This window comes from Gadus morhua, chromosome 18 (assembly GCF_902167405.1).
Source record: "Gadus morhua chromosome 18, gadMor3.0, whole genome shotgun sequence".
NCBI lineage: Eukaryota > Metazoa > Chordata > Actinopteri > Gadiformes > Gadidae > Gadus > Gadus morhua.
The window spans coordinates 1503864-1529046 of record NC_044065.1 but is presented as its reverse complement, the minus strand read 5'-3'; the positions used below and the strand labels follow the sequence as shown (position 1 = coordinate 1529046).

Genomic DNA, 25183 nt, shown 5'->3' with positions numbered 1-25183 from the left:
GCACACACCTACTCCATCTTGTAACATCTGATGACCCAAGCCGTTTAGGGCAGACTAGAACTTTGTTGAGCTGTACCATTGTTGTGGAACTGTAGAAACTGAATTTCGTTCAGAGCCTAAAGCTAAAAGAGTCTCTCTTTTGACTCTCTCTCTCTCTCTCTCTCGCTCTCTCCAGACCTTCCTGGTTGGTAGTCTGATTCTCCGTCAGAGGCTGAGGTTGTACAGGCAGGACATGTGGAACAAGTGTGACCTGACGGCTATCACCCTCTTCATAGCTGGAGTCATCTGCAGGTACACACACACTCACTGCCACATGCACACACACAGAAAGTTAAACACACCCAAGGGTGTTTTATTTTAAGATTTATTTTTGCATTTTAATGCTTTATTCATGGGCGTCAGTTTGGTTTGAAATGTGCTGGGGACCGAGACTCATTCGGAAGTGCATTTTCAGAAGTGCTGGGTACAATGAGGATGCACTTTTTTCTCTCTTTAGTGCCGGTAATGAAAGGTTCTGAAAGACGGTATAGCCATGTAGCTAATTAGTAAGGAATAAAATGTATACAAAATCTGTCTGGCACGTTTTATGAAGAAAACGTTTTCAAAAAGCATCGGACATATGATATGACCCACTATGTTCTGCTCCATGTATCCAATCTTGACAACATGACATGACATGGCTATTGGCTAAGCTAACAACATAAACAAGAGGATCTAGGAAAGGAAATTAACTGCTTGTTTAAGTTCAGAAGGGCCAAACGTGTAGATACACACAGCACTACAAAAGTCGTCAAGATTGAAAAAGAAAAAATATTTTTGGCCCAGCTGAACGCTGTATATCACATCGTGAGCTGGCTGGGTGTGTGCCTATGCTCCCTGGGTCCTTTGTATGGCTGTCACTTTTTATTCGAAGTTCGAATATTCGTTCGAAGGTGGGGTGAAAAGTTCGAATTCGAAGTGTAATTCTCCATTCGAACTGTGTGTGCTGCCGTCTCATAAGAACTTCAGACCATTTTAGGTAGTCTGCTTTCGATCCAGCAGAGGGCGCACTAACATTTTACCTGTTGTCGACCCTCTTGGCCTGGCTATCTGTATCGAATGTTGAATCAACATTCGATACATAGGCCAAGAGGGCTTTGAAACAAAACGTAAGTGAAGAGAACGCGAACCGAGATACGGCTATTAAAAAACTCCTATTAAAAATGGAGATTTGCGAGGAGTAGCCTACAATGCTGAGCGGACTATAAAGACACCATCACATTTAAAAAGCAGCGTATGGAAGCATTTGGCTTTTACACCGTGGGTGGAAAACAAGTCACAAACAAAGACAAGGCCGTTTGTCGTCTTTGTAAAAGAGCTGGCGTACTTATCGACAACATCAAATTTGCGCACTCATCTGCTAGCTTACCACTAAAATGTAGCAGCAGAGGAACAACTGCCGAGCGGAGCAGCACAGAGTGTACAGCCGCGCGTGACAGCATTCTATTCGGCTCACTCAGCAGGCCCCTTACCTGACGCCCGTAACAAGGCCATCACCGGTAAAATCGTTTATATAGGCTGTGTGTGCCATGGACGACATGCGCTCCGCATATCGCGCTCCGAGCAGTTATTGTTAATGTGTAAAAGACAGCCGCACTTGTGTGTCGGAGCTTCCTCTTGTTGTGTTTACAAATGTGTTATCAAAGATGTGTTTTCACCCTGTGCTGTTATGAATTCAGTAGGTATACATGATTAAAAAGAGAAATAAAAAGAGCAGCATAAAAAATCAAGACTGTCGTCGTGTTCGATGGGGGGGGGGGTCGAATGTATTCGATCAATTATGGACATTCGAAATTCGTTCGAATTTCATTTTTGGAAAGTGACAGCCCTAGTCCTTTGTTCCTCTCTTTGTATGAGGTCTGTTACTTTTTCCACCATTACTGCCAAATTCCTGTGGGTGTCAGATTGACTCGGCTGCCAGATCTACTAGGGGTCCTGTGCTTGCAGATGACGTATCGACACTTGACGTATCGACACAAGCCAAAGGACAAAACCCGGAAGGGTTGTTTATAAACGGGCCTCAATCATGGGTTACTTAGTACATACTATTTCTGTTCAGTGTCTACTACTTGACCGTACTACACTTTACAGTGTAGTACGGTCTACAGCTATGTGTAGAACGCCTCCGAACGCTTCCGAACACCACCGAAACTCCACCGGATTTTTGGAGATGACGTATCTCCCCTCAGATGCCGGCAAAATTACCTTGATAAGTTACCTGTTTTCCGTCTTGTCATCGTTGCTATTAGTTAACGATAATTACCTAGTAATTACCGATTAAAGAAACATTTAATACTTACTAAGAAATTTGCGGGAGCCGCTGTTGGTGGTGCGTCATTATTGCGCATCTAGGACCCCGAGTCGATCTGGCAGCCGAGTCAATCTGACACCCACACCGGCTGAGATTAACCACCATTGCATGTCTTTACCTTTTGTGAAAGAGGGAGAGACTTCGGAGAACCCAACGCAGTCTATTCATAATATTTTAATGACCACGGAAGAGGCAGTTAATGAAGTAATGATGTATGCACCTTATTCACCAAGCCAAATTCCTGGTTGGTGTAAAACCCTTCTTGGCAATTAAATAATTTCTGATTCTGATTCTGATTAAACAGAGATTTATTAGATGGGCCTACCTATAAATCGTTGGACCACACAAGACCGGAAACCATAGCAACGCCGGTAAACAAACCCCGAGAAGCCCAATCCCTACGAGAGCTCCCCGTGTTACGGCCATCCGGAGGCGCACAGAGCTTTTGGCCGTGATATTATCGACACAATTATATTATATTATATACTATTATATATAGAGCTCCGGGAGTCGCAAACGGCAACAATCATTTTCTCCTCCATGCTGCAGTTCACCCCGGTCTGCACTGCACCGAGTTGGCCGGTTGAACGCTGATTGGCTGTTACGTTACACATGTCACTCAGTGGCCACGCTGTTGAAGGACCCTTTTCCAGAAAAGGGTCCTATGTTCCCCCGCAACAGTGGGGAGCATAGGACCCTTTTTCAGAAAAAGGGTCCTATGCTCCCCGGTATGTATTGCTACAGGGGAACATAGGAACCTTTTTGGGAAAAACGGGAAGCATTTCCCGTTCGTTCCCCGAGAACCCGAGCGGGGAACATAGGACCCGCCGGGGAACATAAGGATGACCCCAGCTGGCTGTTCTCAATTCACAACACGCATTCCATCAAAACTACCCTACATCAGGCATTCTGACCAAAACTCATGCACCCCACACACAATTATTCCAGAATTCAAGCAACGCAAAAATTACCAAAAGTCACTTTGTGTCAACAAGAGACTGACTCCAACTACTATCAATTGCAAGTTAATACAGCCGACCACTTGAGTTCAAAAAACGCAAAAGACCTCACCACAGCACCATCAAATCTTAAGCAATAAATATTGCGTCTTACCTTTATTTATGTGGCAGTTGTCTGCAGATTATGCATCCCGTGGTGTAGCCTACCACATCCATTTAGTTCAACAGGTTATCCTTCTGATACTGTCCATGGTACTAGCAACCTGCTCTGGTGCTTCTTACCTATGTATTCAGGCTAAAATGACTTGATTGTCCGATGCCTCATCATCCCAGCCAAAGAGTATTGCTATTATTAGAAATGGCTACTTGCCAAATCGAAAAAAAAACTTCACACAGTGTGTCTTTTTCCAATGTATTTGTTATCATTCGTAGCGTTGATCAGCAGAGAAAGTTCGCCAAAGTCGTTGACGTCGCTTAGCAACCGAATACGCTGGGGTTGATAAGTTACAAGACTGCGGAGTGATACATAGGCTACATATGACGTGAATCAGGCAAAAAGAAACACTTTCCTTGACAGCGGTCAACATGGGGTGTGTTCGAAACCGCCTACTTGCTTACTGCTTACTACCTACTAAATATTTGGCTTACTTCTCGAATCCTTAAATAATGATTGAGTAATCCATTTGAGTAATCGACGTTCAGAAGACCGTCCTTACTTAACCACCTCAAATGACGTGTCAATAACCTACCGGCCGGGCGCCGTTAATAAATATTATAAATAAATATATAAACGTCACATTTAACGTCACAGTACACCTTCAACCTAAGGATTTGCGGTGATATGTTAAAACAATTATTAAAAAATTATTAAAAGCACTGCTGCTGCGGCTCCCCGTTTAGCGCCATTGCTTCCACTGTTCTTTTGAATAGACGCAGTGCATTCTTGGGCAGTTGAGTACGTCTAGTAAGCTAGCGATGCTTACTCAAAATCTTTCCGGAAGTAGAAGACATTCGGATACTATTCGCTTACCTAAACTCGCTTACTAAGTTCTCGCTTACTCAATTTGACGTCATAGTTAGTAGGAGTAGTAAGCAAGTACGCGGTTTCGAACACACCCTCGGTGTACGTGAGCATTCCACTGCATTGAGAAGAGCCGTGTAATAATAATCACCGAGAGGCAGGGCAATAAACAGTTTGATATGCCCGGCCAACCCCTCCCAGCCAATCAGAATCGAGCATTCTTAAATGAAGTAGAATAGACAAAAATAATTGACGGGTGAACGTGGAAGGCCCATGCAAGTGGATGGAGCAGTCTACAGCATTGAGAAGAGCCGTATAATAAATAAGGGATAATGTATAGAACGCTTGTCAAAGGTGTCTTGCTTCGCCCTGAAGGGGCTTATTTTTGATAATGACCGGCAACATTTCTTTTTACAAGTGGTGGGTACAAGATGAATCTTGACGAAATCTGGTGGGGACGCGTCCCCGGTGTAATCGACGCCTATGGCTTTATTATAGAGTGAGATAGAGAGGAAGGTATGGGAGATAGAGGGCAGAACATGTAGCAAATGACCACGGGCAGGACTCGAACCCGGGCTGCGTTTAGGGCTGAGCCTATAGGGTACACGCTCTACCCGCTGAGCCAGCGGGGCGACCCCATGGTGTCCCTGTTTTTGACAAAAACTGTTTGTTAAACATAATGTGTGTGCATCTCTGTGTGTGAATCCATGTGTGTGTGTGTGTGTGTGGCAGGATGTTTTCCTCGTGGTTCGATGCAGGCCGGGCCCTTCTGTGTGTGGATTACATGGTGTTCACACTCAATCTCATCCACATCTTCGCCATCCACCGCCAGCTGGGGCCTAAGATCATCATCGTCGGCAAGATGGTGAAGCCTTCTCCTTAAATCTCTAAAGAACACAGAACCAATCTGTAACACTGCTATAGCACAAGAACATGCCTCTGAAAACACAGAAATCCCTCCTCTAAAACCTCTTAATACACAAATCCAACCTCTAAAAGCTCTTCAGCTCAAAATTCGTCCCCTAAAGCGTCGCCCGTCTGGCTGTGTGTCCCTTAGCTGCCATTCTCCACCAGTCCACCAGAGGCCCTCACTCTTCCCCTTGCTTTACAGATCCTGCCAGTCCCATCTGTATCCCATCACTTGAATACCCTCCCCGGAGTGTCCTTGTCCATCTTCACACCTGCAGCAAATGCCCTTACCTGTCCCCAGATATATCGGTCAACTTCCTTTGTTCCCTTCTAGTAGTGCTGTAGTTGTCATGTCATTTTCAAGTTTTCATGTTGTAATTATTAACTTTGTTCTGAGTTTGAGTCTGCGTTTTGGCTTTCGATTCGCTGCCCTTCTAGCAGCAGTCCGGACCAAAACCTCTTAAACACACACCTTCCTCTGAAACCTCTTAAATACACTCAAACCTACTTTTAAAGCACAAAACCCTCCTCTTAAACACTAAACCTTCTTTCAAACCTCTTTAACGCGCACAAACCTTCCTTTAAACCTCTAAAACACTAAACCTTCCTCTCAAACCCACACACTGCATTATGCTCCACAATAACAGAACGGGCTCAAGTAAATCCATCTCTTCTCTCCATTTATTTATTTATTTGTTGTTCTTTGTTATTGCTTTCTCCCTCCCTCCCTCTTTCTCTCTCTCTATCCCTTCCTCCCCCTCCAGATAAAGGACATCTTCTTCTTCCTCTTTTTCCTGGGGGTGTGGCTTATGGCATACGGCGTAGCCAATCAGGCGCTGATCTACTCCTACGACCCCCGGCCGGATCGTATCTTCAGGAGGGTTTTCTACGGGCCCTACCTCCACATCTACGGACTGAGCCCAGAGGAGGAGATGGACGGTAGGACGCTGTCTCTATAGCAACCAACGCAGCCGGCTACAGCATGCCCCTTTAAGTGTTGAACAACGAGAGTAACGGAGGGGCATGACCATAGACTTACGCGTTTCAACCCGGAACCTTCAGTCCTCCTTCATTCTGGCTCCTTCATTCTGTCTCTGCGTTTCCCCCGCGGCCTTAAGACCAGCGAAGGTCAGGCAAATAAGTCTGCTGACATGGGAAAAAGCAAAGTCAGTTTTCACACTACATTGTGAACTACATACATAGACTTATGATTATCGCTATCTGTTAGGCATTGATCTTCATTTCGATAGCGCTCTCAAGCCAATTCTCACTTTGACAGCTGTATAGTGAATATAGTACTGTGTGTCTGTGCACATATATATATATATATATATATACATATATATATATATATATATATATAATCTGGATTAAATATTTTAATCGCCTGACAGCACTAATATATATATATATATATATATATATGTATATATATTAGTGCTGATATATACTAATATATATATATATATATTAGTGCTGTCAAGCGATTAAAATATTTAATCCAGATTAATCGCATTAATGTCATAGTTAACTCACGGTTAATCGCGAGCAATTACGATTAATCGCAATTCTTTTTTCTATGCTAAATATCCCTTGATTTCTTTGTCCCATTCATTTTTCTAATTTTAATGCTCTTATCAACATGGAGAAGTGAATCGGCTTGCCTTGTGCAAATGTTTTTTTATTGATAACAACATTGGCGTATAAAAGCCTATAGTGCAATTAAACGATGAACATACAAAGATACTGCCTTGAACATAGCAGTCAGGCTACTGCTTCTTTGTTTTGAGCCAATGAAAAAAAAAAAAGAAAGAATTGCGTTAATCGCTCGATAAGAAAATTAACGCTGTTAAAATTGGTTTGCGTTAACGCCGTTAATAACGCGTTTAACTGACAGCTCTAATATATATATATTAGTGCGACTGCTTTGAACAAACGCCGTTAATAACGCGTTTAACTGACAGCTCTAATATATATATATTAGTGCTGTCAGTTAAACGCGTTATTAACGGCGTTAACGCAAACCAAATTTAACGGCGTTAAATTTTTTATCGCGCGATTAACGCAATTATTTTATAAAAAAAAAAAAAAAAAAAAAAAAATTTTTTTTTTTCTTTGGCTCAAAACAAAGAAGCAGTAGCCTGACTGCTATGTTCAAATGACATTTGTTCAAAGCAGTCGTTTAATTGCACTATAGGCTCTTTTTTTGTATCGTCCTGTTTTGATCAGTGTATATGCCAATGTTGTTATCATTAAAAATCATTTGCACAAGGCAAGCCGATGCACTTCACCATGTTGATAAGAGAATTAAAATGAGAAGAATTATGGGACAAAAAAATCAAGGGATATTTAGCATAGAAAAATAATTTGTGATTAATCGCGATTAATTAGAGTTAACTATGACATTAATGCGATTAATCACGATTAAATATTTTAATCGCTTGACAGCTCTAATATATATATATATATATATATATATATATATATATATATATATATATATATACTGTACTTTTGATAACGTGACTGTGTGCAGTTGTTTCGATTGTTTCAACCTCAAAAAATGTAGGTTTAGTTCCTCCAAAGGTTCCCAGTTCCCAGTTCTTGGGGAAAGATACTACGGTGGAAATGTGACTCTTGATACCTTTGGCCGCATTGACCTGACCCGTTCCTGCGATACCGTCACCACCATACGTGACTCGAGGGGCCTAGACTGGCCTGTGATTAAATACCAGTAAACAGGGGAGCTAGGGTTAGATTTACCTTTCTAACAGATCTCAATGCATCGATTTTATATTCATGTTAACTTATATTGTATACATTTCATGTCGAACATTTTCTTTTAGTGTTTTCTACTTCACCGAGATCATTAACCGTTATACCAACCCAAATCAATGAAATCTGTGGAGAATCTCGACGTGGTATATATTTCTTTGGGAATGAATTAATTTAGATTAAGAAAGAGTAATGGTGGTTAATGACTGTTTAGTTATAAACAGTGAGATTTACATAGGGGAATGACCCTAGTTCTTAACGGTGAGAGTGACAGAGGTGAATGTGTTCCCAGTGGGGCAGGAGGGAGCCATGCTGTGCACCACCAACACCACACTGATAGAAGGCGGAGCTGAACCCTGCAGGAACCAGTACGGTAACTGGTTGGTCGTGATTCTCCTGGTCATCTACCTCCTGGTCACCAACATACTGCTGATCAACCTGCTCATCGCCATGTTCAGGTACACAGTTCAATTCAATTCATATTAATATATGCAATATTTGTATAGCCCTTAATCACCATTACAGGCCAAATATTTATGACACCCCCTTAACCCAAGCCCCCATAAGGGCAAGAAAAAACTCCCTTGAATTAACAAGGCAGAAATCTTGAGAAAAAACTTTCTCGTTCTAGTCAGCAGTCCAGCTGCAGCATTCTGTACAAGCTGTCACGTGGTAGAGTTTGGTAGTCCCGAGAACAATGAATTACAATAATCCAGTATTGATGATATAAATGCATGAATCAGTCTCTGCATCTGCTGCGGATAACATTGGTCTGATTTTTGCAATGTTTCTCAGATGGAAAAATGCAATTCTAGTTATACTTCTAACATGTTCCTCAAAGCACAGTTGAGGGTCGAATAGGACACCAAGATTTCTGACGGATGCACTCTGTGGGATGGCGAAGCCATCCAACCACAGTGAGACATTCTCAAATTCTCTCTGGTCCCGCTTTGAGCCGATGATTATCAGCTCTGTCTTCCAAGTGTTATGCTGCAGGAAGTTCTGTGACATCCAACTCTTCACCGCAGCCATACAGGACTCAAGCTTCTGGATTTGGGCCGTGTCCCTTGGTTCCCTCCCTTGGTTCTACAGGAATAAAGAGTTGGGTGTCATCCGCGTAGCAGTGGAGACTAATTCCGAAGCTGCGTATAACGTCGCACAAGGGAAGCATGTATATTGCAAAAAGCAATGGACCAAGGACCGACCCTTGTGGTACACCAAAGCGTAGTTTGCAGTGCTTCGATTCTGTACCCTCATGGAGCACTAATTGTGTTCTATCTGTGAGGTACGATTCAAGACAGCTGTCTATCTGCCATTCTGTCTGTCGGTCTGTCTCTCTCTCTTGGCTTGCATATTGCTGCTCTGATGCAGAACATGGAGATTTTCTGCTTTTTGAATGGACTGTGTAATGGGGAAATTATATTTTTACATACTGTTTCTCTAAGTGCCATTTGTTTGTATGAGCCTGTTTTCCAGACCATCTTTGGAAGGTCAAGAAGCCGGGGCTCTAACTGATTAGACACGGCTACGTCCCCCCCTTCATGACACCCTGAGGAGGTTCATCTATAGTTTACCATCCGGTTAATTGACGTGGTCCAAAGCTCCCACCACACTGATTCAGCCTTTTGGGGGGTTACGGGGAGTCTCCACACTGTTCCAATGGCCGCCTGTAACTCCTCCGCTCCCCTCCGCAGCTACACCTTCAACAAGGTGCAGGAGCACAGCGACGTGTACTGGAAGTTCCAGCGCTACAAGCTGATCGTGGAGTATCACTCCAGGCCCTCCCTGGCTCCACCCTTCATCATCCTCTCCCACCTCAACCTCTTCATCAAGAGGTACATCCGCAGGGTGCCCTCGGTCAAGGTGCACGACTTCGGTGAGTCCCCCAGATACCGCATTATGACCTCAACGTTACCTAATAGTCCTCTAGTACTAACAAACTGTTTACTCATCATGAGGTTGTTATAATCTCAATCTGTCCTAAGTATTACTCCCATAATACCTCATTATTGCATTATTATTCCCTCATCATGATCAATATTACATAGATATTACATCATTCTATTATCATTGCATAAATGTTAGTTTCCTGAATACATAATGATTACATCTTAATTTCCTAATTACTACCTCATTAGCTTATTGCCTGATCATTACATCATTAGCTCATCACGACCCCAAATGTTGAGCATTAGCTCATCATGCAGGATCTACCGAGGTAAACGTTAAAGGATGACGTTGTCCCTGTTCCCCCGGCTCTGTAGTCCGGGAGCTGAAGGGGAAAGAGGCCAACAGACTGATGACCTGGGAGAGCATCCAGAAGGAGAACTTCCTGTCCGCTCAGAGTAAAGTGCAGCGAGGCACCGACTCGGCACGGATCAAACGCATTTCTGTCAAGTAAGATGACACGCCTGAATGATTTGGAACACGCCCACTTCATGTAGACCACACCCAACTGTGTTAGGCCATGCCCATATACCTTAGACCACACCCTCAAGGCATCCTTTTTGCTCATTGATTTTCTTGACTACAGCCTTCATATGAGCCGGAGCAGCTTTTTAATGTTTATTATCAATGTGGTCTGTTGTTTATTGTACCCTGTATGTACTTCCTGTTTCTGTAGAGTGGACACGGTGGTCAAACAGATGGGCACCAGCAGAGAGTACGAACACAGACTCAGAGCTCTGGAGAACCAGGTCACCAGCAGAGACTACGAACACAGACTCAGAGCTCTGGAGAACCAGGTAGGGGCCGTGCGATCACAGAGTCATCTAGAGTGATGTCATTTCATGTGATGGTGTTGATGTCATAGTGATGATGATGTCATGGCTCCCCCCAGATGGATTATAGTGATGTCATGGTGATGATGATGTCGTGGCTCCGCCCAGATGGATTATAGTGATGTCATAGTGATGATGATGTCATGGCTCCCCCCAGATGGATTATAGTGATGTCATAGTGATGATGATGTCATGGCTCCCCCCAGATGGATTATAGTGATGTCATAGTGATGATGATGTCGTGCCCCCCCCCCCCCCCCAAGAAGGATTATAGTGATGTCATAGTGATGATGATGTCGTGCCCCCCCCCCCCCCCCCAGAGGGATTATAGTGATGTCATAGTGATAATGATGTCGTGGCTCCCCCCAGATGGATTAAAGTGATGTCATAGTGATGATGATGTCATGGCTCTATCCAGATGGATTATAGTGATGTCGTAGTGATGATGATGTCGTGCCCCCCCCCCCAGAGGGATTATAGTGATGTCATAGTGATGATGATGTCGTGGGTCCCCCCAGATGGATTATAGTGATGTCATAGTGATGATGATGTCGTGCCCCCCCCCCCCCCCCCCCCAGAGGGATTATAGTGATGTCATAGTGATGATGATGTCGTGGCTCCCCCCAGATGGATTATAGTGATGTCATAGTGATGATGATGTCGTGGCCCCCCCCAGATGGAGTACTGCTCCTCTGCTATGAGCTGGATCGTGGACACGCTGGTCCAGAGCTCCATGGTCAAGCCCCCCAGACCCCCGCCCACACACAGAGGTACTACTGCATACTAGACATTATATATGATATTACATAATTAATAATATTATAATGTTGGTATTATTAATGATATATTACATAAAGAACCTATTCTATACATTATAAAAGAATATACATGCACATATATTTAAACGTATATTAGGATTAGATATGATACATTGGAGAAACAATACCTATTTATATTTAATATAAAGAATGTTTGGCATATGGAATGATATTTTATACTTTATAAAGAATGTATACTATATATGAAGGATCTTTCTGGTTGGTCACACTTAAAATGTCAAAGCTAAAAACAGAACAGTAGCGGTCTGTAGTAGTCTTACTCATAGTCTCTCTCCCTCCCTCTCCCTCTCTTCAGTGCTCCATGCTTCTCCCACTTCCAACTGACTGGCCACCAGGTGGTGCTGTCCCCTCTTAGCTCACGGAGGCCTACAGTTAACCAGCATTATACTGGAGAGATTACATTTTTATCTAAATTTTATATTATTTACATGAATTACTATTACTGATATTGTTAACAATTGAAAGTCTGATCAAATATGTATAATTGCAATGTTTCCATAGTAACAACTGATGATGCAGTATTGTACTGTGTTATGATATTTTGTACAATAAACAATCAATACAACAGTATTGGAAAATACTACTTTGGAAAAAGTAAATCTTCGTTAAAGTAAATTATCTGTTATAAAACAAATGATGAAAAAAACATGATCTGAAATTAACAAAAATGAAATATGTCTAGTCATCATGACTAAATGTTTTTGAAGATAGGCTACTGATTTATACAATAAATGCTGTTATATATATTGAATATACAATTTATGCCTATAGCTAAAGCCTATGATATCAAAACTATGAGTATATATACTATATTAGTATATGCTACGCGTGAACCTCCTAAGATGAAGCAATTTGATTGGTTCGCTATCGGGATGTTGGGCAATATCCCATGAATGAGATCACAAACTCACAAAAAATGTCATCTTGTTTATTTCTGGAGTGTTCACGCGAAGTATATACTAAATCAATTATTCACCTGAGGCTCCGTGAATAGTGAAGAATAGCCCCCGACCTTCGGCCTCGGGGGCTTTTCCCCACTATTCACTTCGCCTTCGCAGAATAATTGTTATCTATAAGTGTTTTAAATCTACAGCACTCTCACATCCTCTTCTCTCACTCACACCAGGGTTACCCAAAGTTGCGATATTTTCTAAAAATAAAAGGAATAGATCTGTGCGTTTCCTCGGTTCCCTTTAATAAGATGAATCACTTCAGATAAAGGATGTAAAAGTTGAAATAATAATAAAATAATTTCGGCAAGCATTATTGATGCAAATCAGAATTACCCTAGATAGATTTTCACTAGTCCATCAATAAAGAAACTGAAAGTATGCACGACTCGTCCGGTCTGCTCGGAGAGGTGGAGATGGATAATGACTTAGTAGAGATGGAGGATGTTCCAGCTTGGCTTTGGAGAATCCTTCATCTTTCTTGGTCGTTCTCACATTTTACCCACATCTATACGAGCCATCTTTACCTGAAATAGCTCCGCCTGAATTATATTAATGGTTGATAGCCAGTCTGCAGAGGTTTACCAGACATGCAGTAGGCCAGTGGCGGACTCAGGGGACTCGGACCCCGGGCCTCCATGGTTGAAAAAGTGCCCTCAAGACTGGCGAATAGAGAAAGTGCCTTATTGGCTGCCCTTTACATAGGAAAAATGTATTGGGTGCCCCTTCAAACAATAAAGTATGATGATGAGCCCTGCAACACGCTCTTCTGAAAAGTTAAAAAGTAAGAGGTAGCCTATTTATATTTATTAGGGGTTCAAAAACCATACTGTAGGATAACCTGCACGGTAACTTACTAACTCAAACTACAGCATTCAGCCAACATCTTTTCACCAACTCTGATTTAATTTTTTATAGCTGTCATATATTTTCAATGGAAGTTGTCGTATATTGACCGTTTTAAAGTTGGCGCATGGCTCCACTTTATGTGACACTTAAAGATGTTTTATCTTTACACTTTTAAAGTCCTTCAATTCCTCCTCTAATTTGCGATGGCCAGCCCCCTTTACCACTCCCCCCAAGACCAGCACCACCCCTACACCATCACCCCATATAACACCACCCGCCATTTATCATCCAACCGACACCCCTCTAATAAAAACCACCAGCATCCCTCCACCACTACCAGCCCTCCGTGACCTCCCCCACCAGCACCCCTCTAAAACACCCCCCCCCCCCGTTCCCCCTCTGCCCGCCCACCGCCCACCGCCGCTTGGGGGAGAAAGTGCTGCTTTGTCAATGAAGGACGGAGCCTGGGAGCGTCGGAGATTCACGCAAACTTTCCAGATCTGCTGTCGGAATAACAAACCGCTCCTCGTCCACACGCCGCCGAACGGGGGTCTCGGGAAACGGGCGTAAGCAGCAGCCGAGCAACGGGAGAGCAGAGAAGCAGTAAGTCCGATTTGTGTATTCGGTAGAAGGACAGAGAGTAGGGAGAAGACGTGAACCTTTTCTGTGCAGCGGAGGAGATGAACGGAAGCGGCAGCCCACCGTGACCAGAATAAGACCCTTCTACACCACGCACACACTCACTGCCACCGGATAAATAGTTCACGGATTGTGCGAATCATTTGCACAGCCGTCTATCAAGGTTTCCCTGGGAATTGCATGAACTGTTGTGTTGACCCACTGTAACAGTTGGTCTGCTTCTTAGAGGCATTGTCGTACATTTATTTGATTTCAATGTGCTAAACAGTCTAGCTTGTAAATGCGACAATATAACAGTTCTGTCTTCTTCTCCCGTGTTCACTCTTCCAACTCCCAGTTTGAAAGCTTTGTTCCTCATTTTACATGACTGAAGTTCCATAACTTTCGATGTATAACTTTGCACATGATTTATCTGGAAATGCATTTCGCAATCTTCCAGACGTGCACTCCCAAAAGAGGATGAGTCACAGCCAATCATTCAAACGGCCGACATCCCGTTAAGAAGGGAGAGCAGCGAGTGGAGCTCTGGTGTGAAACCGAGATGTTGATTAGATGTCGTGACTTGAGACATTTCCCCTAAAGAGCGGTTCATTTATTAACACAGTAGTCACATACTACTCTGTCTGGCTCGTGGGCTATTGGCGTTAGAGGAACCAGGGAATCCATCAGCTTGGGACAGGAAGTAAAGACCCTAATTTAAACTTCTACATGTTTCTTTTATTTTGTTCTTTGCAGAAGTCCGTCTTGTACTACTCCGGTTGGTAAGCATGGTTCGGTGGGGTACTGGTGTGCCCAGCTGGGTGTTCCTTGTTGTTCTGGGGGGGTCCCTGGCTGCGGACCCCTGCCTCATCATCAGCGAGGTGAACGCCGACAACCCCAAGCTGGACACCACGGAGTTTGTGGAGCTGTACCACACGGGTGGCCAGCGCGCCCCCCTGGACGGGTACACCCTGGTCTTCTACAACGGCAACGGCAACGTGGCCTACAAGGTGCTGGACCTGAAGGGCCACGCCACGGACGAGAGGGGCTTCTTCCTGGTGGGCTCGGTGGACCTGAGGCCCAAGCCCTCCATCCTGCTGCCCCCCAACACGGTGCAGAACGGCCCCGACGCCATCGCGCTCTACCGCAGCGGGGCGGCCCGCTACGCCGAGAAGATGAACGCCACGGCGGTGGGGCTGGTGGACGCCGTGGTGTACATGACGCGCTGGACCAGCGGGGCCGAGGTCCTGGCCGAGGCGCTGACCCCCGGGCAGAGGCCCTTCGTGGAGGACGAGGCCGGCCACGAGGGCGACGAGTCCCTCGAGAGGTGCCTCCTCTCCGGGGACGCCTGGACCTTCCAGCTGGCGCCACCGTCGCCCGGGCAACGCAACCGCTGCACGCCCCCGCCGCCCGGCCAGCCGCTCATCAGCGAGCTGCGGCTGGGCGGGGGGCTGGCCGACGGGTGGGTGGAGCTGACGGGGGTCCTGGGGGCGGGGCCTCTGGTGCTGGCGGTGCTGGACCGGGCGGGGGTGGCAACGGTCAGCGTCGACGTGGACAACGCCAGGGACGCCATGGTTACCGTGGAGATAGAGAAGAGCTTCATGAAGGGTGAGCGCAGCCATGCTGTCACCGCCCTCGCATTCCCTCGGCACACGTCACCCCCGTCGCGTTCACGTCCCCCCCGTCACGTTCAGGTCCCCCCCGTCACGCTCACGTCCCCCCCGTCACGCTCACGTCACCCCCGTCACGTTCAGGTCACCCCCGTCACGTTCAGGTCACCCACGTCACGTTCAGGTCACCCCCGTCACGTTCAGGTCACCCCCGTCACGTTCATGTCACCCCCGTCACGTTCACGTCACCCACGTCACGTTCATGTCCCCTCCGTCACGTTCACGTCACCCCCGTCACTTCACCCGCGTCACGTCACCCCCGTCACGTTCACGTCACCCCCGTCACACTCTCGTCACCCCCGTCACGCTCACGTCCCCCCCGTCACGCTCACGTCACCCCCGTCACGTTCAGGTCACCCCCGTCACGTTCAGGTCACCCACGTCACGGTCAGGTCACCCCCGTCACGTTCAGGTCACCCCCGTCACGTTCATGTCACCCCCGTCACGTTCACGTCACCCACGTCACGTTCATGTCCCCTCCGTCACGTTCACGTCACCCCCGTCACTTCACCCGCGTCATGTCACCCCCGTCACGTTCACGTCACCCCCGTCACGCTCTCGTCTCCCCGTCACGCTCTCGTCACCCCCGTCACGCTCTCGTCTCCCCGTCACGTTCACGTCTCCCCCGTTGCGTCAAACTCAACTGCTGGCTAAACGTGTCATGAATCAAATCCTGTGTAACACACGATAATGGGCGATGTCTTGTGGTTGCTAGGAGACGAGGCGGGCGCGGTGGCGCTGTACGGCGGCCGGGCGGCGGACCTCCTGGTGGGCAGCAGCCTCAACGACTCCCAGCCCATCGACGCCTTCGTGTTCTCGGGGCGGGGGGGCGTGCCCAGCGACGACCTGACGGAGACGCTGGTCCCCGGGAGAGCCCCCTACCAGCTCAGCCCCATGTGAGACCGGGTCCTCTGCCTGTGTGGCCGTCTGTCTGTCTGTCTGTCTGTCTGTCTGTCTGTCTGTCTGTCTGCCTGCCTGCCTGCCTGCCTGCCTGCCTGTCTGTCTCTCTGCCTGTCTGTCTGTCTCTCTGCCTGTCTGTCTGTCTGTCTGTCCCATGTGGTTGCCGTCTTGGCAGAGCTCTCTGAGTGTCCTGTGTTTGGGGGGTCCGGTGTGACCCCCCCTGTCCTTCCCCGCTGTGTCCTGCAGTCTGCAGGAGGGGGGTGTGTACCTGAGCCGCTGTGGGGTGGCCCCGGGCCCCCGGGACCCCGGGGTGTTCTGGGAGGCCCCCCAGACCCACAGCCTGCCCAACAACTGCCCCTGGCCGCGCACCTGTCCCCAGAGCCCAGGTGAGCCGCCTCATCCTGCCTCCTAGCCTCCTATCTCTGTACTCTAGTGTTAGTCCCTGTCTCCTAGCCTCCTATCCCTGTACTCTAGTGTTAGTCCCTGTCTCCTAGCCTCCTATCTCTGTACTCTAGTGTTAGTCCCTGTCTCCTAGCCTCCTATCCCTGTACTCTAGTGTTAGTCCCTGTCTCCTAGCCTCCTATCTCTGTACTCTAGTGTTAGTCCCTGTCTCCTAGCCTCCTATCCCTGTACTCTAGTGTTAGTCCCTGTCTCCTAGCCTCCTATCCCTGTACTCTAGTGTTAGTCCCTGTCTCCTAGCCTCCTATCTCTGTACTCTAGTGTTAGTCCCTGTCTCCTAGCCTCCTATCCCTGTACTCTAGTGTTAGTCCCTGTCTCCTAGCCTCCTATCCCTGTACTCTAGTGTTAGTCCCTGTCTCCTAGCCTCCTATCTCTGTACTCTAGTGTTAGTCCCTGTCTCCTAGCCTCCTATCCCTGTACTCTAGTGTTAGTCCCTGTCTCCTAGCCTCCTATCTCTGTACTCTAGTGTTAGTCCCTGTCTCCTAGCCTCCTATCCCTGTACTCTAGTGTTAGTCCCTGTCTCCTAGCCTCCTATCTCTGTACTCTAGTGTTAGTCCCTGTCTCCTAGCCTCCTATCTCTGTACTCTAGTGTTAGTCCCTGTCTCCTAGCCTCCTATCCCTGTACTCTAGTGTTAGTCCCTGTCTCCTAGCCTCCTATCTCTGTACTCTAGTGTTAGTCCCTGTCTCCTAGCCTCCTATCCCTGTACTCTAGTGTTAGTCCCTGTCTCCTAGCCTCCTATCTCTGTACTCTAGTGTTAGTCCCTGTCTCCTAGCCTCCTATCCCTGTACTCTAGTGTTAGTACCTGTCTCCTAGCCTCCTATCCCTGTACTCTAGTGTTAGTCCCTGTCTCCTAGTCTTCTAGGACTTCTGTCTCCTAGTCCCCTAGCCGCCTTTTCTCTGTCTCCTAGGCCCTGTCTCCTACTCCCTCGGTTTCCTAGTCCCCCTTTTCCTGTCTCCCAGTCCCTGTCTCCTAGTCCCTCTTGCTCCTAGTCTCCTATCCTGTCCCCATGTCTCCTATCTTGCCTCCTAGTCTCCTAGCTTGTCTCCTAGTCCCTCTTTCCCCTAGTCTCCTATCTTGTCTCTTAGTCTCCTAGCTTGTTGCCTTGTCCCGGTCTCCTAGTCTCTTAGCTTGTCTCCTAGTCCTTCTTCCCCTAGTCTCCTAGCTTGTCTCCTAGCTTCCTTACCCCTCCGCTCCCTGTCTCCCAGGCCCTGTCTCCTAGTCTCCTAGCCTGTCTCCTTGTCACCTCATCCCCCCCCCCCCCCCCGTCTCCCAGGGCCCCCGAGCACCACCGACGCCCCCCCCCACCTGCCCCCCTGGGGGCGGGGCGACTTCGTGATCAACGAGCTGAACGCCGACAGCCCCGGGGCGGCGGAGGACGGCGAGTACGTGGAGCTGTGGCACCCGTCGGGGCGCCGCGTGGCGCTGGCCGGCCTCTGGCTCCTCCTCTTCAGCGCCCACGACAACCGGCCCTACCGCGAGATCAGCCTGAGCGGCCACTTCACCACCGCCCGCGGCTACTTCCTGCTGGGCAGCGACCGGCTGGTGCCGGCGCCGTCGCTCCGCCTGCCGCCCAACACCATCCAGAACGGGCCGGACGCCGTGGCGCTCTACCGCAGCCCCGACGGACCCCCCTCCTCCCTGCAGTCGGGGGTCCCCACCGCGGGCCTCCTGGACGCCGTGGTGTACCGCCTGAGGGGGTCCGACAAGGCGGCGCGGACGCTCAGCGAGGCGCTGACCCCCGGACAGCTCCCCCTGCTGGAGGACGCCAACGCGCTGCCCGGGGACGAAGGGCTCAGCCGCTGTGGGGGGCTGCACCCCGCCGACCTGTCGGCCTTCGCCGTGAGGAAACCTTATTCATACCGTCCTTTATCATAGATAGTCCTTCATCACTGTACCAGCTGTCCTTTATCACTGTACTGTCTGTCCTTTATCATAGATAGTCCTTCATCACTGTACCAGCTGTCCTTTATCACTGTACTGTCTGTCCTTTATCATAGATAGTCCTTCATCACTGTACCAGCTGTCCTTTATCACTGTACCAGCTGTCCTTTATCATAGATAGTCCTTTATCACTGTACCAGCTGTTCTTTATCATTGTACTGTCTGTCCTTTATCACTGTTATGGCCTGTCCTTTCACTGTTACAGTCTGTCCTTTATCACTATACCAGCTGTCCTTTATCACTGTACCAGCTGTCCTGTATCACAGCTACAGTCTGTCCTCTATCACTGTACTGTCTGTCCTTTATCATAGATAGTCCTTTATCACTGTTACTGTCTGTCCTTTATCGCTGTACTGTCTGTCCTTTATCACTGTTACTGTCTGTCTTTTATCACTGTACTGTCTGTCCTTTATCATAGATAGTCCTTTATCACTGTTACTGTCTGTCCTTTATCACTGTACTGTCTGTCCTTTATCACTGTTACAGTCTGTCCTTTATCAGTGTATTGTCTGTCCTTTATCACTGTTACTGTCTGTCCTTATCACAACTACAGTCTGTCCTTTATCACAACTACAGTATGGTCTTTATCACAGTTAGTCTGTCCTTTATCACAGTTAGTCTGTCCTTTATCACAGTTTCAGTCTTTAGTTAGTCACAGCTGCAGCCTTTATCACAGTCATCATAACTTATATCTGGTTTAGAGTAGACTGACGTAGCTTCGTGCGGCCGTGTTCTGATGAAGCGCGTGTCTGTCCCGCGGTGCCAGGTGGCCCAGCCCACCCCTCTGAGGGAGAACGTGTGTCCCCCGCCCCCGCCCCCGCCAGAGGGCGTGGTCCTCAACGAGGTGTCGGTGGCCCGCTGGACCAACCAGAGCCGGCAGTGGGGGTCGTTCGTGGAGCTGGTGGGCCCGCCGCGCACGCCGCTGAGGGGGCTGGTGCTGCTGGCCCTCGGGGAGGAGGACCGCGGCGGCGCCATCTTGGCTCTGCCGCTGACGGGCTCCACGGACAGCGGGGGCTTCTACCTGGTGGGCAACGTCACCGGGGCAGGTGAGCACAGCGCCCCCTCTGGGTCTGGAGGGCAGAATATGTTGGGGCTGCGCAATTAATCACGTTTTGATTTTGATTTTGATTTTCGGGTCAAACAATCTTTTTCTTTAAGTATATTTATTGAATTAAATGTTTTATAGAAATGGCAGAACAGCTGGATACATATTTGACCATTATTTTCTATTTGAACATTTGCAATTTGAACATTTTGTGTATTCTTTTTTAAGTGGAAATTTACAATGTGTTTCCTTGGAGAGAAGGGCTGAATAAGGGCATCATGTTTTAAACTTAAAAATAATTGTTTGAATAATCGTGATTTCAATATTGACCGAAATAATCTTGATTATGTTTTTTTCCATAATCAAGCAGCCCTAGCATATGTTGCTTTCTCTGTCTCCAGTTCGCACTCGGAGGTAGCTTAGCCTACTCCTTATTTAGAATGTTTTGGTCATTAGCATACAAGCGCACACACACATATGGAAGCATTGTCGGCAATGTATAATTTACAGGTAGTTAGCATGTTGGGTTAGCATAGTCACTATTAGCAGGGTAGGATTTATGGCATGTCACTAAACAAACCGTTTTTCTCTCTCTCTCTCTCTCCACCGCCAGACCAGAGTTTCCCAGAAGGCACCACGGTGCCGGCGCGGGGGGGCGTGGCCCTGTGTCACGACGTGTTCAGCGTGTGTCGCGCGGTGGCGACCCGCGGCCTGGCTAACGTCAGCATCATCAGGGACTCGGTGGTGTTCAGCCACCACCAGGCCCTGCTGCTCAGCCTGGGGGCCAGCACGGGGGAGCAGGTCCTGCCTGCACCCAGGTGAGGGCGGAGGGGCGGAGGGGTGGAGGGGTGAGGGAAGGACGGTGAAGGATGGAGGGAGGGAGGGAGGAGGAGCAGGTGGGGTGAGGGATTGAGTGATGATGGGGGGAGGGGATGGAGACACGGCGATAGAGGGAGGAAGAGGTGGAGGATGGTGAAGTGACGCTGGTTGTTTCACTGACTGTTGGTTGAGTACTTTTCTAGTATTGACGACAATGGGGTTGAACCAATGTTGGTCAGAGCAGAGGGGGTTGGTGATCGGACTGCCTGGTTGTGGGGTACTTTACCGTCCCTCCTTGTGTTGTTATCTCTACTGTTATTCTTCATAACGTGTGTGTGTGTGTGTGTGTGTGTGTGTGTGTGTGTGTGTGTGTGTGTGTGTGTGTGTGTGTGTGTGTGTGTGTGTGTGTGTGTGTGTGTGTGTGTGTGTGTGTGTGTGTGTGTGTGTGTGTAGGTCGGTGCAGGCCGGTCCAGTCTCCCTCAGTCGATGTACGTGCTGTCAGCCCAGAAGCCCCACCTCCTGGACTAGCTCCGCCCCCACGCCTCGCACCACCAACCTGTGCCCTAGCTCCGCCTTCTCAAGCAGTATCGACCTATGCCTCGGCCCTCTGGCCAGTGATTGGCAGGACCACTCGGCCAGTAAGACCAGAGATTCTGCTAATGCTATCGCTACCAATACTGCTCATGCTACCACTACTGCTTATGTGACTGTTATATCAACTGCTGCCATTAGCTCACAATTATTACTGCTATAATGAGCGCTACATTGAATGCAACCACTAATGCATTATGAATATGCATCACATTATTTAGACCATGTTGTCCCTTGACTCATGATTAAGGTTAGACCCCCACAAAACTATACACTACTAAGTGTGTGTGTGTGTGTGTGTGTGTGTGTGTGTGTGTGTGTGTGTGTGTGTGTGTGTGTGTGTGTGTGTGTGTGTGTGTGTGTGTGTAGACTGCAGTGACCTCCTCCTTCAGGGCAGCAGGGTCGCTGAGGTGGCCGGGTACTTGGAGCAGAGCTGTCGCTGTGGCATCAGCGCCCTCTATCTGCAGGGTAAGATATAACACACAAGATATAATATAATATATACCCTGTATAAAATATTTACTCTATAATATAATGTTTACACACACCGCCACCTACCTGCAGTGTACGCTTATCTTTCTTACTTTTATCCACTTCAACTGTCAAACGTATGTCATTTACAAAAAGAAACTAAAAAGTGCGAAGCTGAAATCTCATAATGGCTTCATTCTGAAATGCTCCGGGAAAGGTACACACACACACACACACACACACACACACACACACACACACACACACACACGCACACTATATAGAGTTTAAAGGAACTACGGGCTTTCGGTTCAACATCTCTAGGCTTCAAGTTCTGGTGCGTGTCGAGCTGGCTCCGGGTCAAGGGCAGCATGATGGCTCTGTCGCCCCACCAGAAGACCCTCATCCTGCAGACCTCCTCACACCTCCCCCCCCCCCACGGAGAGGGCAGCTGCTCCGTCCCCAACGCGGACCCCCACACCAGCCCCGGTCAGCTTCTACCCCGTACAGATCTATATCGAACCAACTCTTAACCTTCTAGATTCTAACCCTTACAGATCTATATCGAACCAACTCATAACCTTCTAGATTCTAACCCTTACAGATCTATATCGAACCAACTCTTAACATTCTAGATTCTAACCCTTACAGATCTATATCGAACCAACTCATAACCTTCTAGATTCGACTTCGTACAGATCTACAATCGAACCTTCTAGATCAAACTGCCTACAGATCTACAATCTTACCATCTCTTAACCTTCTAGCTTCTACTGCCTACATATCTACAATTGAACCATCTCTTAACTTTCAAGCTTCTACCCCTTACAGATCTACAATCAAACCATCTCATAACCTTCTAGATTCTACTTCGTTCAGATCTACAATCCAACCATCTCTTAACCTTCTCGACTCTACTGCTTACCGATCTAATATCGAACTATCTTTTCACCTTCTAGCTTCTACCGCCCACAGATCTGGTCTTGCCTTGAAGGTCTGGTATAACCTGTCTGATCTGGGCTAGTATAGGCTAGTATAAATCGAATTAGACTGGTTAGCCAGCCTGAATGCATTTTAATAGTGAGGTCCCTCTGGTCTGAATGCAATGTTATTGTGGTCCCTCTGGTCTTAATGTAATGTTATTGTGCTCCCTCTGGTCTGAATGTAGTGTTATTGTGGTCCCTCTGGTCTTAATGTAATGTTATTGTGCTCCCTCTGGTCTTAATGTAATGTTATTGTGCTCCCTCTGGTCTGAATGTAATGTTATTGTGCTCCCTCTGGTCTGAATGTAGTGTTATTGTGTGTTGTGTTGCAGAGGCTGCGCTGAGCCTCCGGGTCGGTCTGGCCCTGGGTCTGGTGGGGTTGCTAGGCCTCGTAGCGGCTCTGTTCGCATACCTCTACAAGAAGAGGTAGAGCCTCGCTCTCTCTCTGGCACTCCCTCACTTCTCTCGGTCTCACTCTCTTCCGCTCTCGTTCCTTTGATCCTTTGTCCCTTTGTTCTTTCTTTCTTTCTCTCCTCTCTCTTTCAGAGTCCACGGGTTGTATTTGTCTTATGCACGGTATAACAAAGGGTCATTCCAACAGGGAAATTCCCGATGACGTGGTAAGCAGAAGTACGTATACGGAGTATCAAATTATTAAGAGTCAGAAATTGACAGGAAAATCGCTGAGGTCTGAATCATCTCCTTAGTCTTGCAGACGTTGACGAAGAGGTGGTTTTTGTCCCGGCACCATGTTTCAAAGGCACTGACCTCAGTAGGCTTTCTTATCGTTGTCGGAGGTTCAACAGTGTTCTGGTCGCCTGCAACCTCAAGGATGACGTTGGAGCTGTGTGTGGCCACACAGTCTCTTTCTCTCGCTCTCGTGCTCTCTTCATCCCTCATATATCTTGGAAGTGAAGTAAACAATTTTGGCATATGGTTGCGAAATTATTTTTGTAGTTACAAGGTTGGTCAACAAGGTGGCACTGTTCTTCTCTGTAAACGCCATGGTGAGCTCGGTTTGGTGTTTGTGTCGCCCTCTGCAGGCGGCCGCTGAACTACCACTCCATGGAGCTGAGCGAGAACAGAGACGGCCCGTCAGAGTTCTGAACTGGCACGGCGAATCAGCTCCGGCGCACCTCTAAAGGAACCAATCAGAGGCCAGCTGCTGCAGAGCGACACGTAACAATTATCAACACTGGAGAGACTGAATGGGATTTAGTGCTATTCAACGTGGTTTAATGTTGTTTAGCGTAACTTAACGCTAAATAACATTACTAGCATTAAATAACACAATTCAACATTATTGAATGTGATCTCACGTTTTTTTACATTAATAAGCCTTACCTAAAGTTATTCAGCAGCTATCAACAATTTAAAACGTGAAATAATGCGTGAATTTACACCATCCAAGAACATATAAGCACGGTTTAAAAATAGGACTCCTTGAGGTCTGTTTTGAAAAGTGTGTGGGTGTGTGTGGAGAACCATTTTAGCACATGGTTTACCGTCATTTGTTTTACTCTACTTTCATCTAAAATGTGTGTGTGTGTGTGTGTGTGTGTGTGTGTGTGTGTGTGTGTGTGTGTGTGTGTGTGTGTGTGTGTGTGTGTGTGTGTGTGTGTGTGTGTGAATGGAGGGGTTGTGTATGAGGAGGTGGTTTTGTGTGTGCATTTGTGAAGGGGTGTTGTGTGCGTGTGTTTATGGGGAGGGGGGGGGGCGTGTCTGTGTTGCTCGTGTCTGTTGTAACTCATGTTTAACTTAGGGAAAATAACGTGAAAGAAGTGTTTTTATTTGATACCTGAGTAATAATCTTTTGTTCCGTGAATATATATATATTTACCTTTCTGTATATTAACCCTAACCTATATGTTGTTTTCTAAAAGTCGTCTTTAACACGCCTGGAACTTGAAACAATTACCCTTTTTAAACACCCTAACTTTTAACACACTTCACTGATGAAGAAAATAATATTGCAAATCATTTTGAGTTGCTTCTTATTGACATTTGTTTTAAATGATTAATTATTGTTTATGACGCCGATGAAATCACGCCAAGGTAAAAGAACATTTTAAATTATGTAACTTTTTAATTGTTTTTGTTTTTTTTAATAAGTCATGCTTTGTTGCCTTCCCAAAGGTACGTTTGTTCAGCTCATGCACTGTGGAAATTATTTTTGAAATAAAATATATTTTTCTGATGAGCAACAGAATTGTTAGCATTTGTGATCCAACCACACACACAAACTGTAATCC

At 47.0% G+C, this 25183-nt stretch overlaps 2 protein-coding genes across 7 annotated transcripts in view; both read left to right on the top strand.

Annotated features, from left to right (window-relative positions):
- LOC115531293 (transient receptor potential cation channel subfamily M member 4) overlaps positions 1 to 12201 on the top strand; it is a 58189-nt gene extending 45988 nt beyond the window's left edge. For 2 of the 5 annotated variants that reach the window (XM_030340458.1, XM_030340463.1), the window contains exons 26-28: positions 10638 to 10758; positions 11471 to 11564; positions 11929 to 12201. In XM_030340458.1, coding sequence (XP_030196318.1) covers positions 10638 to 10758; positions 11471 to 11564; positions 11929 to 11957 — 244 coding nt within the window. In that variant the 3' untranslated portion in view covers positions 11958 to 12201. Of the gene's footprint in view, positions 1 to 175; positions 292 to 5062; positions 5196 to 6003; positions 6179 to 8306; positions 8473 to 9708; positions 9891 to 10278; positions 10412 to 10637; positions 10759 to 11470; positions 11565 to 11928 lie in introns of all 5 variants that reach the window. The other 3 variants (XM_030340464.1, XM_030340462.1, XM_030340461.1) reach the window with 3 other exon arrangements.
- Positions 12202 to 13807: 1606 nt separating this feature from the next.
- On the top strand, positions 13808 to 25135 carry si:ch211-183d21.1 (uncharacterized). 2 transcript variants are annotated; one of them, XM_030339741.1, is made up of 12 exons: positions 13809 to 14035; positions 14807 to 15658; positions 16436 to 16616; positions 16867 to 17006; positions 18355 to 18920; positions 19789 to 20068; positions 20681 to 20885; positions 21340 to 21524; positions 21847 to 21945; positions 22273 to 22437; positions 23264 to 23357; positions 23975 to 25135. In XM_030339741.1, exons 2-12 carry the CDS (start codon positions 14839 to 14841, stop codon positions 24036 to 24038), a joined length of 2799 nt encoding a protein of 932 aa, XP_030195601.1. In that variant the 5' UTR covers positions 13809 to 14035; positions 14807 to 14838; the 3' UTR covers positions 24039 to 25135. The 2 variants fall into 2 exon arrangements, with proteins under 2 accessions (XP_030195602.1, XP_030195601.1); XM_030339742.1 differs by lacking the exon at positions 23264 to 23357 and having other exon boundaries at positions 13808 to 14035.
- Positions 25136 to 25183: the final 48 nt, after the last annotated feature.

Bases quoted from the DNA above. Each gene is read 5' to 3' on its own strand.
- si:ch211-183d21.1 (XM_030339741.1), top strand. From the start codon at position 14,839: ATGGTTCGGTGGGGTACTGGTGTGCCCAGCTGGGTGTTCCTTGTTGTT. The intron at 18,921-19,788 runs GTGAGGAAACCT...CCGCGGTGCCAG, and splicing joins CCGACCTGTCGGCCTTCGCC to GTGGCCCAGCCCACCCCTCT. The intron at 20,886-21,339 runs GTGAGGGCGGAG...GTGTGTGTGTAG, and splicing joins CAGGTCCTGCCTGCACCCAG to GTCGGTGCAGGCCGGTCCAG.